The sequence below is a fragment of the Corvus kubaryi genome, unplaced genomic scaffold (assembly GCF_017639235.1).
Source record: "Corvus kubaryi isolate FWS band 111438036 unplaced genomic scaffold, C.kubaryi_AGA036_p1.0 37384, whole genome shotgun sequence".
In the NCBI taxonomy this organism is placed as follows: Eukaryota; Metazoa; Chordata; class Aves; order Passeriformes; family Corvidae; genus Corvus; species Corvus kubaryi.
Window position 1 is genome coordinate 2,681,292 of NW_024581126.1, and position 21,307 is coordinate 2,702,598.

General features: G+C 37.3%; 1 protein-coding gene across 1 annotated transcript in view; it reads left to right on the plus strand.

Annotated features, from left to right (window-relative positions):
- Positions 1-21,307, plus strand: part of CSTF3 (cleavage stimulation factor subunit 3) — a 48,452-nt gene that overhangs the window by 3,823 nt on the left and 23,322 nt on the right. Inside the window, exons 2-3 of the mRNA XM_042035643.1 lie at positions 5,542-5,643; positions 5,773-5,868. Coding sequence (XP_041891577.1) covers positions 5,542-5,643; positions 5,773-5,868 — 198 coding nt within the window. The remainder of the gene's footprint in view (positions 1-5,541; positions 5,644-5,772; positions 5,869-21,307) is intronic.

A 21,307-nucleotide genomic window follows, 5' to 3' on the forward strand; every position in this document is an offset into this window, starting at 1 on the left:
ACTTCCAGTAACTGTTTCTTAGATACATACCCCAGTCTGTGATGCGTTTTTTATGTTACATGAATATGGATCTGGTCTAAGACTGAGCTGTGGGAAAAAAAGATGTCTGTGTTGTCTCTGTGACTATAGAAAATACCTCAAAAACAGTTTGTTCTGGTTTCTTGATGGTACTTTTGTCCCTTTTGATTCCTTCCTCTCTTTGTCTCGTGTCTGTTTGATGTGGTATATCATGAAAGTTTCTGCATGCTCAGTACAATAGTAAGTGTTGTAGTTTAGTTTAACATTTTAAAAATAGATGTCATTGAATGCAGTGCTGAAAGCAGATTTTTTTTTTGTAGGATTGTGTGGGTTTAACATCACAGGAGGCTCCATTTTAGAGAAACTTCTTTAAGAGTAGACAGAATGAATACAAGTATTGGTGAAGGAAGGCTTCTGAGTTCATAATGCAGGAGTTTAGTGTCAGTTTTTACAGTTGTAAATAAATTGTAATTTAGGTGTATTTCCAGAGGCAGTAAGTTCCAGGTATGCCAGTAAGAAGTTAAAGTGAAAAATATGTCAGCCCAACATTTGGGAAATAGTCTATGAGGAAAGAATGGTAGTCATTACTAATCTAAAACTTTTTAATTTATTTAGAGTTTTGAGCCCAGATTATGTTGGGATGGGGCAGTACTTATAAAAGTACCTTTTTTTTGGTTAAGATGAATGTGCCAGGCTATGTCTGCTCATAGTGATCCAGTCTTAAAGGACAACATTTTTTCAAGGCTGTTCACAGGTGAATTGATGTAGTGTAGAATAGAAGAAGTCAAGGCATTAAAAACATTTAAGAAAGTGCAAGAATTGATAAACTGAAACTACAGTTCCCCCAGTGAAGGGATGTGTTTCTGAGGAAAGGATTTTAAAACTTGTTCTCTACACATGCAGATACAAATAAACTTAAAGGAAAAAAAGCCTTAGACTAAACCAGCCTGTAAATTTTGCAAACTGGACAACTAACAGTGCTTGTTAAGTTGCGTGTTAATATATTTGAAATTTTGTTCATTGGGTCTGGTACAGGCCAGGCTGTGCTAGATAGTGCAACACCCAGACAAAACCACCAAACAGTGGCTTCTATGTTAATGGCCATAAACCTGCTTTTGGATATTTAACCAATTTGACTAAACTAGCCGTTAAATTCCTGCCTTTTTGTATACAACAGCCTGTATGTCTTGTTTGTAGGAGTTCTTATTTCATAATTAGTTGTAGTTTTTAAAGCATCTTGAGCTGGCCACTTCATGGATGTAACAGCTGTTTTAAATGCATTTCCTTTTCACTGCAGAGGATCCTTTTCTGGAAACAGTATGCCTTAAACAATTGGATGTATTTAGTCCTGCAAATAATGGAAAGGTGTTTAGGTATTTTCTTACACACTTTGGAGTCATGAAGGAGTCAAGAGGCCTGAGGAAACTGTTGCTTTTAGGACTATGGTATAAACCAAGAATATTCCCTTGGTGGTGATTGATAAATAAACAAATCCTAAAAGTCAACTTTATTTCTTCTGGTTTTGTTCCCTTAGCCATTCTTTATGAATTGGATTTTGTGCAGTTGATGTATTTTGCAGGAAGGAGATCCTGGATTTCTTCCTAGAAAGTTTGGGTTTAGGTCTCTTCAGATTTTGGAAAAATCTTTTTATATTTCTAATATCTGGGAAACTTAAAATCTATTGCTATTTGTCTGTGTATAAATAATAAAAGGGTAGTTGTGAACTGAACTGGGTGGTAATAATTTGTAGAAACCGTGAGTGCTAAAATAATTCCATGACCTTCAGACAGTTGTTCATGGGATAGGATCATGATGATGTAGAGATCCACTGAACATAGTTAACAAAAGCAGAGGAAAAAAGTGTTTTTACAGTTTGTGTGCTATATTTGTTTTCAGGTAGTAAAGTTAAAAGGCAGCATCTGATTGGGTTCATTTTGATGGTGTTTAAACTGATCTAAGTTGAGGCTGCTGTTAGAATCCCGAATAGTTTTGCATCCTTTATTCTGCATCACATCTGATCCTGAAACCAAGGGGTTGAACCATTAAAAAGTTAATTGCTTTTCTGATAGGATTATTTTTCTGCAGATTTAACTCCCTGAACTGGCTTGTTACAGGATGAGCTTATCTGAAAATGCTTATCTAGGGGCAGGTTAATGGCAGTGAACACCCAAGAATTACGTGTTCACGGTTTTGGATATTGGCTGTTGTGCAAGCAGTACAGTGAAAAATACATAATCAAAAGCTATATGTCCTTGAACTGTGATAACAGCAGCTCTAAGCACAAAGTGCTGTTAATGTAAAGTTCTCAAAACTGGGATCAAATATCTTCCTGGCTATAGTTGGGTTAGGTTAAAAGTCAGGCCCTTTGTTCCATTTTGCTGTGAGCTTGCAATCGGTGATAGTCCTCACAATGGGTGTTTGCTCACACACCTAGTTCTGGCAAAATGGTCCAGACTGGAAATTTTAAGTGTTGATTCCTCCAGGGTATAAGGAGTGATTATTTGTGAAGATGTAATGAGGCCTTATCTTTGCTCAGGTAGAACCAGGACACTGATTTGCCTGCAGTGCAGTGTGTTCCTGAGATGTAGATGGCTTTTATCTGTGCTGAAGGTGGAGAGGGACAGGAGAGAGTGTTCTCACTGGCTGTAAGAGTTTGAGTGTTTTCTTATGTGTGACCTAAGGTACAAGCAAGTCCAGGCAGTCCAGTTTAAAACTGTGATCATGCAGTTATTTTCAGTTCTGTAGGGTGCCTATAATTTGTCTTGTACAACTGAAGGGAGAACTTTATCTGCTGTTGCTAAACAATTATTTGCCAACTTAGAAAATCAGTCTTTTCTATTTTCTAATAAAATGATGGACATTTTCTTGTGCTTCTTGCACAGATTGATTCATGTATCATGTATTTTGTATCAAACATACAAAATTAGTTTGGGATTGCTATGGTTGTGCATCTTATCCCCATCTATTTTTTCCTGAGCTGTTTCAGCCTTTCTGAGTTTATAACCCTGTATCTGCACAGGTGAAATCAAATTCCTGGAAGTCTTAACTCAGCTGACACTGCAGTGAAATTTTTTTTTTTTTTTTTTTTTTTGGTTTGGTTTTTTTTTTTGTTTTGTGTGTGTCAAATGGAAAGGTTTGAGATAATACAACTAAACTACTGCTGTAATAGTTGAAAGGTGCTTCAGTGGCCCATTCTACTTTATCTTGTTGAAAAGTCAGTACTTACAGCACAGGACGTTGTGTTTTTGTAGGGTGGGGTCCAGTTTATTGTAGCAGACACTAATGGTACGTCTGACTGGCATTTCTGTCTAATTGTATCCAGAACAATATATTTGAGACAAGTAGATTTCACTGGATGATTATAGTGAGAAGCAGTGCTTCCCACTGATGTTGATGTCTTTGAATTAGTGCTTTATTGAATAAGCAACATTTCAGCTTTGGGTCACCTGTGGGGGTAGCTTATAGAAAGTGTCTTTAAACTTCAGAGGTTTCATCTCCAGTGCTGTTTCTGGAAGCTGAAATCTGTTTGTGCAGGTCATTTGGGAAGAAATGAAACCACTAGTTCATTTTATACCATTTTACATCTTAAGCCTGTAACAGTTGAACCTGGTACTACAGAATCAAAATTTTTAATGGACTTAGTGATGTAAAACTATTCATACGGTAATTTATAAATTTACTACTTTCAAGCTGACAGCTTGGAGCTACAGCTATTTAATTTGATTTTTTAAATCAAATTAATTTTATAGTAGTTTACTGTGGGACTCGATATTTGCCTTCCAAGATAACAGTGCTTTGCATTAATTAGTGTTAAAAATTGCTTGAACTGCTTGAAAAGTGAATCAAAAGGAATAATGGTCTTGAAACTCCTATAAACCTCAGCCTACTGATTTTTTTTCTTTTCCTTTTAATGAATATCTGCCACTACATGTCCATTTAACAGTCTGCACAATATTTTTGATGACTTGTCCATTTTATAATTAGTTTTATTTAAAAAACATCTCTAAAGGGATATACTTTGAATTATAACCTGCTAGGAGGATTGACACAAAAACTGGCAATGCTTAAATATATTCAGAACTAGTCTAGTTACCTTCTGTTTCTCATGATAAAGGATGATGGCACCTTTGAGAGAGAGAGGAGTGTTGGTTCTCTCTGAGCTGTTTCTTTTTCAGCTTCAGAAGGATGTATTGACCTGTGCCTGCGCTCTGGGATGGCCCTGCTTGGGCAGGGAGGTTAGACCAGGTGACCTACTGTGATCCCTTCCAGCCTGCCCCATCCTGGGGTTCTGGGACCTAGGCTCAATATGAAGAATTAAAATTAATTCCTTGAAATAATCTTTTAGCAATTGACAGGGTTTGGGTTTTTTTTTTTTAGATGGTAAATCAGTCACACTGCACTATACATTAGAGATGAATGTTCTAACAGTAATTATGTAGTGAAATTGTAAAATTTCACCAGCAAGGTCTTACTTAAGGGTTACTATTTTTTTTTTAAGGGTTACTATTGTTACATCTCACAAAGGCAGAAATATAGTTGGTGTGGTTTTTGTATTGCTATTATCTGCCTAAAAATGAGTCATATTTGCAAAGTTAGTGAATAAGTTGTTTGGAGTGCAGGTCAGAACAATATTTCAGGCTTATAGTAATAATATGAAGTAATAAACTTCAGGTCATGTAGGCTTGTAACAAGCATGTATTTTAAGGGTCTCTGTGTGTGATCTTCACACCGTAATTTTTTATGCCTCTTAGTGTTAACAATGTTAAATCTAGAAAAAAAATCTCTGAAAATCATAAAGCAAGTTATTTCCAGAAGTGTTTGAAAGAACACTTAAACTTACACTATAATAGTAACTATGTTAAGAAGTTTGCATTCAATTCGGTAAAGCTTTTAGCCTCAAAAAAGCTTTTAAACTTCAACAGGAATGTCTGAGTGTTAAAAAAAAAAAGGTGGTTTTAGTGCCAAAACAACAGGAAGGCATCTGTGGGGTTGAGAGGTCAGAAAGTTACCAAAAAAATTGTGCTTGGATAGTGTGTATCTTTCTGCTAAGCTATCCTAGTTTTCTTGGTAAATGCTTGATACCAAATACTTGGTGTTGTCCATATGCGGAATGACTTCTGCAGTAACCTGGATTTGTTTGCCTGAGCTCTGTAATAGCAGTGTTGGTCTGAATTTACTTTCGCATCTTAAAAGTTTCAGGTTGGTAAAGGTGTTTAAAATTCATAGTGCAGTAAATATTCTGGCAAACTCAAATTTGTTCTCATGTTTTAGAGACATTGAATTGGTTTAGTCTAACATCCTGGTTGGCGCCCATAACATGTAGAACTTGTGTGTATGTTATCTTCGTTATCTTCCTGGGACAAATTGTTTTCCAGATGAATTCCGATTTAGTAACTGCATCTTAAAAACTGAGTTCTGGAATGTTACACTGTTGGAATGTTATCTTTAGCTTGACTGTGTAGGTGGGACAGAACTTTTCAAACACTGCTTGTGATCTCTTATGTCTTCTTTTTAATTTTCTAGACTGCTGAATATGTCCCAGAAAAAGTGAAGAAAGCTGAAAAGAAACTAGAAGAAAATCCATATGACCTTGACGCTTGGAGCATTCTCATTCGAGAGGCACAGGTTTAGTGATATAGGATTACATTTCCTTATCTATGATCCACTCACACTATTTGGTTCTGGAGTAAAATCAACATATTCATTTACATAAATCATAATATTGTAAATGCTGTTTTGATTTTCAATTTTTAGAATCAGCCCATAGACAAAGCACGGAAGACCTATGAACGCCTTGTTGCCCAGTTCCCCAGTTCTGGCAGATTCTGGAAACTGTACATTGAAGCAGAGGTTAATATTTTTACATTTTTTCTTATATAACATTTCATAGGATTTTAAGTTTATATTTTTATAAACATGAATAAGATAGGCACATAATATCTAGGGGAAAGGGGATTTTAAATATGCCTTGCCTTTATTTTGTAAAATAGGTACAAAGGAAATGATTAAAATGAATTCTAAAGTATTGGGTCTTTTATGAGTTGATGATTGTTGCATTATGGAATTGCAACAACATTAAAACTGTTTCAATGGTATTGGAGTGCTTTAGCCTTTTATTTGCTTGTCGTGTCAATTTATTGCCTCCCGTGTCACTTACTTAGAGGACTTTTTTTTTTATTTACACATACAAACTTATTTGAATGACTTTCTCTGAATATTTGGTTCTTTTATTTTTTTTGCTTTCTTAGGAAATTGAGTGTTTCTGTGAACAGTGTTTGCAGGGAGGGTGTGGGGATGGAAGCTAACTTCTGGAATGAAAATGCATTAGCACAACTCATTAGCTTTTAAAAATCCCAACCAAATTGTGATTGTTTACATAACTGGGTAAGACCACTAAGTGCGTTGGTCATTTGAACTCCTCAATGGCATGCCATGAAATTCCCTGTATAATCATGGGGGGTGGCGGTGTTCATTTTGGTTTGATTCCTTTCTGTAGCTGTTATTTAATACTAATACACATGGTTTCTATGGGCATCTTCCAGCTGCACATTTTTCTTGAGACAGATTTTCTATATGCTAAACTTCAGGGGTGGGGACCTGTATTCAGTAGATGAGAAATGAGCTCTCTTTTTCTTCCATTTTATGTGAAATTTCATTGCGTAGTTATCATATCTTATTTTACATTAAATTACGTATCCAGAAATGTCTGGCAGGAAATTTTGAAGATAAGGAAAATTGGGATCATGGGAATCTAACAGAAATTTTTACATGGCAGTTTATAAGTAAGATGCTACAGTGCAAAGTAGTGCCATCTAAATTGAATGTTACCAAATTAAATATATAGAGTTTTCATTGTCTCGTTTCCAGCAGTTTGTAGCAGTAGTTAGAATGTTGGTGGCTATTCATGTTTGAGAGATTGCAAATGGACTAACATAAAACTCTACATACTTTTCCTTTTTGGACCCTGCAGCCAAATCCATTACCCTCTTGTGCCCTGAAATGTTTGCTACAGGTTCTAGTCTTCAGAATCTAATCTAATTTCATAATTGCATAAAGTTACCTGATTTCTGTGCTTTTTTAAAACCTTTCTTTCCAATGCCTCAAATCTGAGTAAGGCCATCTCAGAAAGTCAGTACTGTACTGTACATCCTTCAGCAGAAAGTCCTGTTATCGTTGTAAAGCTTCCTGTCTTTAAACTGTGTTCAGGGATGAATTGACAGATGCTACCTCCCCTAATTTATAATCTAAGAGTACCTAAAAATATTAACAGTGGCAAAGCTTCTAACAGTCTAGGGTAGAATGTTTTAGGTGTTGCTTCAAGGAGGGCAGATCAGCACCTCAGCAGTTATGGTAACCAGGTAACACAAGGTAAATCTGAGAGGGAAAGAATTGGCGTAACTGTCACTAGTTCTTGTGTGTCTGCTTATTAATACACTTCAAGTATTAGAGAAATTGAATATTTATATACATTATATATATACAGTCTGTTATTCAAAACAATGGAAAAACAGGAACTGTAGATTTCTGGTAGAGGTTGCACCTGAAGAGGGTTATATTTGAAAGAAATATAAGAGGTTAATTTTCAGAAATTTATCTTTCAACTTAACCAAATTTTTTAAATCCCAATTATGGCTTAATTTTCAACTTTCCTGTCCTGATTGCAGTGACATATTACAACTGATATAGTGGCCAGTTCAACAACAAAGCAATATACTTTTCTCTGCTTTTTTTAAGCATATGTGAGCATGTATAGCTATAAATTGAAATAACTTCTTATTTCTAAATTCCTCTCTAAAAAAACATGCTCACACAATTGGGCACCATTGTCAGTGTTGTTTTCAGTTGCATGTCATATGTACAGTCCATCTGGGTGAGTTCAAATCAAAATGCTTTATCAAATGTTCTTTTAACACTGTGGTTAAACTAAGACTTCAGTTAATTTTTGAAGGCTACCTGAGTAGAGGAATTCTGTTCAGGCTTCTTTTATTGCAGCCTTAAGATGTATAAGGAGTATAAGCAAAGTATTTTCCAAAAGGTTTTTTCCATGGCAATTTTAGTAGTCTCCTCCTGCTAGAAAGCTTTTCTTGAATTGTTCAGAAGTATAGAACTTTTTAGTCATGGCTTAGTAAAATAAACCTGTGGTAGATCTCCAGCATTGCTTTCAATTTACTTTTGCTGCCTCATTATTGAAATCTTCAGTCATCTGTTACCTGCATTTCCTCTGATGTCAAAACAAGCATTTTACTCTTTAACACGAAAATGTTTCCTCTTTGCATCCCAGAAAGACAGAAAGGGGGGAGGGAATTGGGGGTTCTTTTCTGGCAGGTGTCTTTCACTAGAGAATTTTGCACTCTGAAAGACATAAATTAGAGCTGAATAACATTACCTAGTTGTGGTGTAGTATTGGAAGAGGAGACTGGGTGAGGGTTATGAAAATGGCCTTATGAAAAAGAAATAGCCATTTAACAGCTGTGCTCTGGATGAAGTTGTTAGAAGTCTTTAAATTCCCTTTTGTCTGACTTAACAAATGTGTTCTCTTTAGTCACTTCCAGTCTTCAGCAGAAAGTGTTTATAAACTGTCTGAACAAAAACTGCGTGTGCCAGTTCCTTTTGTAATGTGTAACTTCTAAGTGCGGGCCTTACCGCTGTGATTACCTCTTGGGTTTATGGCTGTGTTTGTTCAGCTCACTGACTGCTTTCCTTTTTGTGTATGACTGTGTTCCCTAGTGGAATACAGTAGAGAGCAGTGCTCTCAGCACTTAGTGTATCATCCAACTCGCTGCAACTGATATACAGACCGTGAAGTAACCAGATACTTCACATTAGCATTTCGTGTGCCAAGCACTGATTTATATGCTCTGCTCTCTGTATTGTGATTGGTTAGGTAGTTGTAGAACATGGGGATTAATTAGGAAGAGCATGCTTTGACAGTTTGTTAATGGTAATTACACTATTAAAATTGAAATTGATGAAAAAGCTTGGATTCTTGCACTGCTTATTTCTTGTGACCTTCAAAGAAGAATTACAGGACTTAGAAATAATATAAGTGGATGAAACAACTCCCAGTTCACAACTTTTTTTGGGTTGTACTGTTTGAACATCTAAGTAGAGTTTTGGGTTTGATAAGTATTTAAGCAAGTAAAAGAGTTAACTTGCTATTCTGCATCTCTTCAAATTTAGGAAGTGGAACAGTAGTGCTACTCTTCCCAGACTCTTGTTTTCTCTAGTTACTTAAAGTACAGTTTTCTCTTGATACCTTTCTTGTAAAAATCTCCTCTCCTCTCAGAAAACTTAATTCACATGGCAGTGCCTCTTTCACAGTTGTATAAAGGAGTATGTAGGTCTCAGCCCCACATGTTCCATAATGTTAAATTCATAGATCACATGATCTGGACTCTAGCCTGCTCTGCTGATGTGCTGTGTCTTCTTGGGTAAGTTATTTAACCTGTTTGCCATTATTAAACAGATACCTACCTACCTCACAGGGTTGTTGTGAGGCTGCTTTAGTGATTAAAGTGCTTTTGGCACCTGGCTAAAAGGTGCTACAGAAATGTGAAAATAAATCCAATTTAATACCCTGTGATCCCATAGGCCCAGCTGTCTGTTACTATTTCCTTTGTCATTTTGACTGTTTGAACCATCTTTTAGATACAGAAAGACCCGATAATGCTTTTCATGCACATGAAAGAACATTTACTTTACCAGTGTCATAAATACTTCAGTAATTCTGAAGCAAGCATTTGAAGTTGTCACTTTTTTCTCTGCTAGTTTCCTTTGAGAAATCACCAGGTTGAAAATCCTCTTAGGCACATTTATTAAACTGTATTCAGGTATTTGCAACATTTTTTTAATGATTTAAGGAATTCTTAGTTCCAGTTACTCGGAATGGAAACTTTGCTCTTTAATCGTCCTGAATGCTTCAGGTCAGTTCACACCACACCTTTTATCTTTTCTATTGAGTATACAGCATTATATCCTGGTCAGTTTGAACCATTGCTAGTAGGGATTAAAAGGTTGCCATAACTAAAGACATAAAAATCATAACCAGAAGACAGTTGTGACAAATAGCCCAAGTCTAGAAACAATAAATACAAATCTGGTAACGTGCATGTAAAAGGTTTGGCTGTTAATATGTATTTTTTGTCTTGCCAATTTTGCAAGTAAGACTCCTGTGTTATTGCTTGTCCTAAAGAAATGCAACTAGCTACATTTGTTTAGATAATTTCTATTTCATATGGACACTTTGAATTTTAGATGTCTTGGTAACAAACCAGATGCTGTATGAGGATTCAGGGGGTGGAACCACAGCTTAGGGTTGATTGTTTTGCATTTCATCATATGCAATACATCAGTATCTTTAATCCATGTAATTCACACTGGTGTGGATACTAGTCAGAATGTATCATTTAACGTACTTGTATATGAAAAATGTAAATAAAGCCATTTAGAAAAATGATTGTTTTTGTTTAAAATGTCTGTGTTTCTTCAAAGCATTTTCTTCCCGTTTTTCTTTAGTCTGGTTATGAATTCAGAAAAGAAAATGTTGTACATACCACCAAAATTATTCTGCTTGGGGAAAAATGGGAACTGACTCCTGTCAGGATGAAGTTGGAGTGATCAGAAGTCAAAGTAGAATAGACTTCTTGGCTGAGATTCTGTTTAGTGGTATTCTCAACTGAAAATATTGGGTGTATCACCAGCTGATCTTAGTTAATTTCTTAATGGAAGGCATCCCCATGATAATCCATGCCCACCCCACTAGGCAGCCACATTTCTCATGGTAAGCTTCTGCTTTTGAGAAACTGCTGTACAGCTGCTCTGTACAAATACCCATATTGCACAGTCTTGCCTACCTCAGTCTGAGATTTTCAGTCTTTTTTTCAACTGTATTATTTATGATCTTCTCTTATTCATGTGTGGACTTGTTCCATTCCTGTTAATAAATGTTGTTCTGTCTGTGTGATTACTGTAGCCTTGCACTAGAAAGTGAATGCAACTTCTTTCCTGTCTCTTCTGCTCAGTATGTCAATACGGGTTGTACATCTTGCATAGTTCCCCAGGTCCTACAAGCTGTGTAATATCAGAAAGTTGCCCACATATTGACATTTGTAGTTTCAGAAGATGTGCGGTACAACACTAGTGGGTTTCTTCATAATTCTATTTTCTGTATTTGATCATTAAAAATACTATGGGGAAATTTTAGGAAATTTTTGAAGTGGAAGCGATGCCTAATGAAGAGATTACTCTGAACCCTCTTCTATAGTGTGTTGCTGTTTTCACATGAATAAACACAAACTACTTCCTGTTCTGTTGTATTCTTTCCATGTGGGATGACAGAAATATATCCCTGCTAGAAGTGTTAGCTATTGTACTCTTGTTCACAACACTCCTGAAGTCTCACTTTCACATGTAACGAGGACAGTGAAAACTTACTGTGTGCTTTCTTTTGTAGAAGTCATGTGTTGATTCTTCGTTGATATTTTGAGGGGGGAATCTGTGTGTCAGGTCAGGCACAAACTTGGGCTTCTTAAGTCTGAACCTGAAAGAACCAGAAGTAAAGAGAGGTTTCTTCTGTACCCTCTATTTGCTATGGATTGGTTCTCCATCTGCTTGGGAGAGGGAAACTGTAATTGTAATTTCTGATTCTTTTCTACATCTTATCCAGCTGCCAGCTGGTTGAGTTTTCTGATGTTCTTTATTCAGATTTTGAGAAGCGTGATAGCTGAGAGAACACTTTCTCTTAAACCTTCTCTACTAGTGCTACTACATAAAATAATACATGACTATTTGCTGCAGACTGTCTTTACAGACTCGGGGAAGGCTTTGAGTCATGGCTGGGATGAAATCCAGTGGCTTCTCTTAGCTGGAAGGTCTGTGGAAGCAAGCCCTTCTCATGGCATTCCTGTGTCCCATTAGTACCAGTGGTCTTCATTTACCAGTGTGCATTGGGTTTCCACCTGATTTTTCTCTTGATTTTTCTCACCAGTGGCTTCAGTGTGATGGGCGCTCCATATCTAGTGACAGTTTTGGACTTCTTCAATGACATGTGGTGTACCTAATACCCTGTGACATTTTTTTTGTTTCTTACATAAAACAATTCAAAAATGAGAAGAAGGAATATGCATTGGTTCATAACTGTACCATTGCATAGGCAGCATTCACTTTGTGCACATTATGTACACGTAGTTAACTACACATGAGGAAATCTTAGAATAATTTGCATCTGATCTATATTGGGGTTTAGCTGGTTTGGTAATAACAACTATTCATAATACAAAAGCATGGGAGCATTTCAGAGTTCATTGGAACATCATAAATGTTAAATTTGAAGGATAGGCAGATAAGTAGAAAGATGTTCTTTTTTAATTTAGTTTGTGCACAGTTTTCAGTAATACTTCTCTAGAGTGGAGTCCTATTGCATCTTGAGACAAGACTGCTTGCTAGAGCTCACTGTTAACCTGACGTGTGAACAGCTGGTCTGTCTCTGTTCCCTTAAAAGCAGATGGTACAAGCCCCTGTGGCAGGAGCTATGCATTAATCTTCATTTGCACACACTGCTGATATGTTAGTAGATGCTGTAACCAGTGGTCTTGTAGATTGCTGGGCTCAAGGCTTTCAGAGCTTTAACATCTTTGATTTACTCCAAAAGGAGAAGAGGTAATTGTTAGTATGCTGAGGATATGTGGTAATTTTACTCATGCTTTCACCCTGTCTCTTGAGTTTCAGCAAAACAACTAATACATATATTTAAGCTATATAGTTTTTATCCTTAATACAAACTATTCCTCTAAATCAACTAATTTGAAAAGTTTAGTAATGTGATGGAGGATCAAGAGTCTTACCTCCTTTGATTCCTGTAATGTATCTGGATGAAACTTAGACTTTCTAATGAGGACTAGGTACTCTCTCCAGTTCCTCATGGTTTGCATTAGTGCTTGAAATAGAGAATTAGAAATAGTCAGTGTTTAAAACTGGAACAAGAAATGACTATACATTCTTGCTATAAACCATCTGATACTTCTGTATGGGTTTTGTGAGAATGAATACATTGCTTAAAATACATTTCAGGTCTTGCACTTGGACAAAAATAATGCCTAATTATTCAATTTACAGTGTTTTCTATGTCCAGACTGCAACAGTCATTCCTTCAGCTGTCATTCACCCTGGAAGTACAGGTTTTCAAACACAGTTTTTACTGTTTAAACAAAATAAAAATGAACTCTCAGTTTGAAATTCAGATTTGCAGAAATGGGGTGGGAGGTGTATGGTTGTATATGTGCTGTCCTGCAGATACAACAGATGTGGTGACGTTAGCATGTGAGCTAACTTCATTGTGTTCAGTGGAACTGCATCTATACATCAAACTGTGTTTAAAACATTCACTTAATTTAGGGTTTTGATTATTTTAATTTTTGTGGTTGAATGAAGACTTACTATAGGTTCTATGCCTGTGGATTCCTTAGGAATCTCCCGGACTATGTATGTGCATATATGGTCATTTGTGTATATAAATGCTTAGGTAATAAGGTCACACGGCATAAATAATGTTCTTTTTAAATCATAGTTTACAAATAGGAGCGTGTGAACTTATCAGTGCAAATTGTCTACAGATAATTTACTCTGGCTACCTAAAAGTTTAAAGGTACTTAGAAAAATAATGTGTGTGGAGTATATTTAGAATAACAATGAAAAGGATTTTATTATCTTCAGCTTCAGTCTGAGTGCAAAATCATGACTTTGTGCTGTATGTAAAGGAGTGGGAAGACAGAGCTAGATTTCCTCTTTATTTTTGTTGTCTTTAACCCAGTATTGGCCTGCCTTTTCTCCATTCCTCCCTACCCATCACAGTACTGTTTTTGTGTGTTTGTATGGGAGTATATTCAGTGTGAGAATTGTGAGCTGTCAGGTATTGCTGGGGGCCATATCTTTCAGTGTGTGCTTGCAGTTCATCCTTCAGGTGACGAGGAGGTCCCAGGAGGCCTTAGCCAGGAGCTGTCATTGCACAGCTCAGATGTGTTCTTTCAGTGCCATAATTCCACTGACCATTTCAGAGGGGGGAGCAAGGGAGTGGGGGGGAGGGAGATTCCTTAGTAATGAAATATAACTCCTGATTTGATTTAAAAAATAAATCTCAAACTAATCCCATGACAAACTTTTCAACATTGTTATTATTGCAGAAGAAATCTGGTATACTCTTGCCATCTCTGAATTATGCTTATGCAGTTGAATGGCTGCTGGTGAGGTAGTAATGGTATTGTATTTGTAAAGTGTGCAAGCACATTTAGCAGCCTGTGATGGGCAGTATGTTGCAGAAACAGTTCTGAATTAATTTATTTTAAACTTTCCCTGAAACAGGGTTTAGCTAGTCTTTATAGGTTACTCCTTCATATTGTATCACAGATACTTAGAAGATTGCATTATAGCATGCAGGACCTTGAGGTACAAGAAGTCTTGCCATTGACGTTAATGCAGCAGGGGCTGGAATGATGGTAATTTAGTATATGTAGGCTTGCATCTACTTAAAGGTGTTATGCACTTCTAATATGCAATTAATACAAGTTGAAGATGAGTGACAGTGAATAAGTTAACAAAAAAATTGCTTTTGTAACACATATGCTTTTTGGAAGCTTAGCTTGCAGTTTTCCCTCCACCAGCTATGGCAATTGACCCTCTCCCCAGATTTTCTGTGGCATTGCAGTAATTAATAGTTTTAGTAACAAGCAGTGTGCTTTGGAAGTCTCCCTTCACAACCTGACAGTGCTGACAGATTCATACATAAAGAAACATTTCCTTCATACCAGATCAGAGCAGCAGGTCCTACACTGAGAGCCTTAGTCTAGCAGGTTTCATTTCACTGGGGGAATTTAGTCATTCTCGTCCTGACTGACTGTGGCTTTGGGAATTCTAAATTCTGCCTAATTGCAGGATTGTGCTAGATATTCTTACTCCATCTGATGATGGCTGATAGTTGTATAAAAAGTGACTAGGAGAAAGTACGGTTCATTTATAATAAAGAATGTAAAGTTCAAAGGGACTGGATGTAAATAGACTGGGATAAATATTTAAAAGTACACCCTGGAAAACCCTAGTAGCTATTTAAAGTTTTCTTTGTAAAAATGCACTCTTAAAATAGTCCCAAATGCATTGGTCCAAGTTACCTGAAGAAGTGCTGTGGATGCAAGCTAAATACAGAGCAGGGTCCCCATCCCTACTCCACCCCCCAAAAAAGAAATATCTGCCCTGGTACCTGTGTTTGACTTACCCATGATTGTTGTCTACCAGTTGGCATTCCTCAGGGAAATGTCATCAAGTAAATTTACCTTGACTGAAATTCTGCACAGAAGTACTTGAGCAGGATGGGCAAGCACCTCACAATATTCCACAGTGTTTGCTATTGATACAGTATCAGTGCTTGTAAGCCTGAGCAGGAAACAGACTGTATGATTTATTGTTAAAGGATAAAACTTTAAGTTCTCCCACATAAGATGTGACTAAATGTAATTCAGGCCTCACTTCTTTAGGGGGGGAATTAAATTTCAGATTGATACTCAAAAATAACATAGCACATGCTTGGTTTGTATGTGTACAAGATGGGTATTAATAGGGAAGTACTGTGGACCTTTAAAATTAGCTGACAAACTTGAATTCAGCAGGAATATTTTCCTGGCACTAAGCAAATAGAGGTAAGTTTCATGCTAGTAGTCTTAGCTGTTAAGAAAACTACTGTTTCATTATCAGCTATTTACAAAAGAAAAAAGGCACAAAGATGTGACATGTTTATTTGTCGTTTTACTGATGTTCCCAAAATTTGGGTTTACCCCTAGAAAAGTTGTGAATAAGGTCAGTCTGTGGGCTTTTTAATTTGCCAGTGAGAAAAATACTGGTGTTTGCAAATAATTAACTTTGATAATTCTGATTGATCTTTCATCTGAGTCAAATGAAGACACTTGCAGTGAGGAGGTGTCGTTAGACTTGCAGCAGTCTGTCATTTCTGCAGAAGCTTCAAACACTTTTCACTGCTCTTGGAGTATCCCTTTGTGCCTCTAATGCAGAGCAGTGTTGAGCAACTGCTGAGTTGCCCCAGCTGCTTAAACTTGGGGATAGTACCTGCATTTGCCTCCCAGGCTGGCAGAGTTGCTAAAACTGTGTAGAAAATGCTGGTTTTCACCTGTGAGCAGAGATTTCTGCTGCAGTCAGTACTGGAAGTCAGTTCTCAAGTGCTGGCTGATTCAGTCAATCACAGAGGTTTTGTAGTGATGCTTCACCGTGTTGCTGAGCCTTCAGAGTGGATTTTTTAAGCCTGCTGCGTCACCATGACGACATGCACCCAAACCGAGCCGAGCACCATTGTCAAGCACCGTTGTCTTCCAAAACTGGGCTCAAGTTTGGACATGGGGAGATCCACATCTTTTCTTGGGAACCTTGGCTGCCTTGCTGTGAGCTGCACCTTCTCAATTTAGAAGGCTTACATTATATTTTGGTAGCAGTTCTCTGTTTTGTACTTAGCAAAATATTTTCTGCCGGTGGTGGAGGTTATCAGTTGAGCTGCTGTGTTAGTTACATGTCACTTTTACAGAGTGCTTTGGTACTGTCGTGTGCTTGGTGTCTTTATATCAAACCTGCTCTTGGCATCCGAGCTTAAAGCAGCAAAATATAACCAAAAAAAGCTATCTTAGGATTTCTGAGATCCCTCATGTGCTTCTATGCAAATTCAGTTAGCTGGGAGCCTACATACCATTTTTAACACTATGCTTTAATCTTTTTGCAGGCATTTGCAGCATTCTGTAATGAAAGTGCTATCTGAATGTATTCTCTATTTACATAACAATGCACCTAGCCTAGGAGTTAAAGTCCTCACGGTCTGAATCAAGTAATTGCCTGCTGTCCATCTACTGAAGAGGCTCTTTTCTGCAGAAAGTTTTAGAACACTTTACCATGGGTTTCTGAATGATCAGTTATAGCAGAAAAGCCGCAGAATGCTTGGTTAGAGGGGTAGGGGAGAGAAGTATCAAACTGGCCAAATGTCTGCTGTCTCAAAACGGCAGCTGCCTGCCATGTGTCTCACTTTGCATGGCCAGCACTTGGTGGTGGTGGGGTGCTGAAGAAAACACACTTTTCACTGAAAAAGCAACAGAGAAGTGAGATGATTGGTACCAAACAGGACTTTACTGCAAAGAAGCTGCAATTGTTCAGAGTGCTCTCTAGCGAGGGGGGCAGAACTGCCAGCAGTATTTATTTGTTTTGTACAGGTGTCTATAAAAGTAGTACATTTCTGGTCAGTAAGCAGGTGTTCTTTCTAGCATATGGGTCAAGGCTGACCTTTCTTTGGCAAGGCTAGGGATTTACCTGTGCCAGTGTCTTTTCATTAGTCCAAAATCAGAATCTTTAGCTTAAATATGTGGCCCTAACTCCTGATATTTCTTCTCCATATACTGAGAGGGGGAGAGGTGGGAGGAAACTGGGAGGTCAGTTGTATTCCATTTCTCTCTTGTTTAGGCTACAAGGGCTGTGAGTTTCTGTACTGCTTTTGTGATGGGCTTCTGCATTTCATCTTCCTCCCAAGAGGTGAATTAAGCAGTAAATGCACCTACCTAGGCTGCATGGGAAATGAACGTTAGCATGTGATTGTTACATTGAAATCTGACATAGAACAGCTCTTCTCTCTGCTAACCCAACACCACTGAATTTCAGATAGGAATAACAAATTGTCTTTACAAGTTTTTTGTCTTAGAAGTGCAGCTGACTTAAATGGGTTTTAATCCTTTAATTCTAGTTGTACCGAGTGTATAGAAAAAAGCCCACAAACAGAAACCAACCTCACATAAAGTATAAGTTATTCTGAGTTGACCTGTGAAATTAAAAGACTTCAGTATTGAGTTAATCCCTCTTACCTGTCAGTGGCAATGTCACCAACATTTCATTTCTAAAGCATGGGAATGTGTGATCTGTGGTTTTACTTTGCAACTTCAGTGCATCTCTATGTAGTCAATTATTCAAGTGTAAAGCCACTTACTAAGTTATCTAAGCACTAACATCAACTCATAGATTTAAAAGTGGCTGTACAAATATTTTTGTCTTGATCCTGTTTTGTGAATAAAGGGACTGTTGCCATAGATGGAAGTTAAGCAGGCATAGCTTCAACCTTTGAGGACATGAAGCTGAAATTTAGGGAAGGAGAAGGGGAACCCACTTTAAAAACTCTACTTGTACAGTGTTTAAGTGGGGAAAAGCAGTATAGCATTTAAATATTCTAGAAACTTGAGGATTTTGTAATATAAGCAATCCCATTAGCTAGGGTAGCAATTACACTCAAATTCAGCTATTCTGGAAAGAGGATCCAGAGTAGCTATGCAGAGCCTATCCATGAAAAGTTTTTGGATCAAGTCTTTAACAAAAAGATTTGCATTGTTCGTGTGGTTTCGGATTAGGTTGTTGGTGGTCAGTCCAGACTTGGTAACTAGATATTGAGGAGACCATGCAGTAAAACTCCCATCTTGAAGGAAACTATTTTACCACTGAATGCTATTTTTATAGTGAATTCTGTTTTCTCTTCACGGCCAAAAGACAGAAATATGGATGTTTAATTCTGTAATTGACTCTTCAAATACAGTCTTTCCTTTTCTAATATTAATTTAATATTATAGATGAGATTTCTCGGTAACTATGATTAAGAATATGCATTCTCAAAAAAGACACCACAGAGAATTTCCTTGATTTCTGACTGACATGTGAAGGATTTTTGATGAGGGCTGCTGCCTGTATTAGAAAAATGGGCTTATTTCCTGAACTTCAACAGAATACCTCATTAATGTAAACCAAAAGCAGCTCAGTCATCATCTGAGGCAGATTATTATCCTAGTTCAGTAAATAATTGACATAATGTTTCTTAATGATTTCGTAGGAAATCCATGGCAAAGCCAGGAACCACATCCCTTCCTTTAAAGATTCTTTTCATAGCACTGCAGTTGAAGTGTGCTTCATTTGGGTTTAGCGGGTTACCTTTAGTAGGGTTTGTTTTATAATGCAGTGTGCAATATACGGCATCTCGTCAGCTGCAAGTCAATGCTGAGAGGCACTTGCAGAGAATTACTTGGGCCTGAGCATTATTCTGCACTATTAACTTCGAGATTTCTGATTTATGGTTTCTTGTGATGCGACAGCTGGCTTGTGTCGTCAGACATGAGAGCCCTTAGGCACTTTTGGAGGCTGAGGATCAGTCAAATGGTTTTGAGAACCATTCTCTGGGCCATTTCTGCTACAAATTACTGGAAAATTGCTTTTTATGTTCTAAGAACAGGCAAAATATTAAGAACAATTTGTTCTCTGCTAATGGGCCAAGCTAGTCTTGTGCTAATATTACAAGAGTAAGAAGATTATGCTGTATGATATAATTACATCTTCTAGTACCATTTTTTACTCTTTGGATAACCTGTATTCCTTAGGAGAACTGGTTGGTTGGCTGGCTTTATTGGGGAGAGCCTTTATGAGGCTAGTTCCATGCTAGAAAATGGGAGCCCTTAATGCATGGTCTCTGAATGAATTTGACCACTCAAAAAGGCAGTAGTTCTTTCTGGTCTTAAGATGTCTTCATTTGGGCTATCAGCCCTTTTTGCTAAGTCAGTGTGGAGGCTGCCTTACAGATGTGTTGCTTTTTTAAAATTTGATATTCAAGGATCTCTTTGGCAATCCTCTTTCAAGGATCCTCTTTCAAGGATCTCTGAGCAATTGTAAATTGCTCAGGTGTACTTTTAACATATGCTTGGTGAATGAACAGAGATTTCTTCCATAAAAATTATTATTTGATAGCCATATTTTACTAGAACAAATGCTCTGAAATGCTATAATTGATGGTGTCAATGCTTATGCTTATCAAACTTACTCTTTTCTGCCCTTTTATGCAAGCCCTTTTCTTCTGAAAAGAATGTAGGCATGTGATGAGTATAGTGAGAAATGATAAAACTATAAACCTAAGGGGGAACTTAATGCCCTCTTCCCCAGCTATAACCTCAAATGATGTAGTAACCTGTCACTTGCTTAAAAATTTTGAGGAGAGCAAAATGAAAGCAGGAATGATTTTTTAAATAACTGTATGTTACTGTAATGGACACTGGTTTTTGATAGACGTGAAAAAACATGATGATTTCAAATTAAGCATCTTAATAAATTAAATCTCAGGTTAGAGCCTTGTAAGGTGTGAGATCTGTGTAGTGGAACAATTGGCTTTTTTTTCCCCTAGGTGGTGATGCCTCACGTACCCTTTATGCCATGTAATCTCTTGCAGTGGTCTGATCCCTGCCTTGTTTTTAAGGTCTAAGTGTTGCAAGGAATTTCCAGTTTGGGTTATGGGGTAGGGCTTGTCTGGTGCTGCTGGCAGACTGCAGCGTATCTGTGCTACTCAGATAATAGGCACTGGTGCCTATTATCTTATTAAATCAGCTGAAAAAAGTGTTAGAGGAGTGCCTGTGTCCTATTCCATTGGCCCTGCTGAGGGACTGTTCTCTTATGAGAAGCAGTTGAAGTAGACAAATTGTGTAATTTGTCTGATTTTACAAGTTAGGGATCTCTAGCCCAGTGAGATGGGCCAAATACCTTTGCTTTAGGCTTCCCTCTTAATATAACTTTTTAACTTTAGTGATTTTTGCCAACAGATAAGTCTGCAAATCTTCAATTTATCTCATTGCATTTTGTCATGTTAGTGATTATCTTGTGATCCATGGGTGCTGTATGTGCTTTTGAGTCCTATAATCTGAGAGTTAAATGATAATTAATTCTAGGAGGAAAATCACGGCTGCTTTGCATACTTCCTAAGAACTGCAAAGGATCCCAGTAGGTCTGTGAATGTCAGCTATCCTTAAACACATCTTAGAACATCCCACTGCTTCTGTAAAGTACAAAAGACATTGAGAAACAGGAATGAGAATCAGAAGTGAACTAAAGTACGTAGGAAAAACCAAAATGCATAAGTTGGGAAGGAAGCAAGTTTGCAGGGGTGTGAATGTGGGGTGGTGTTTTCTACTGTGGCTTAAAGGGAGTGTGAAATTGAAGAGGAAATTACAAGCCACAGGGCATGTTGAAAATTGACTTTTCATTAAAATGAGATTGAGAATCTGGTTATGAAGTAGAATCTGGCTAGAAAGTAGTGGGTGCTTAGCATTTGTAAATTACTTCATACAGCTAATATTACATTACATTTCATAATGGGCAAATTGCCTAAGTGAAAAAGGTAATGGTTTTCCTGCGCTGGAGAACATACTAAAGAATGAGTAGAAATAGAGCAAGGAAGAAAAGC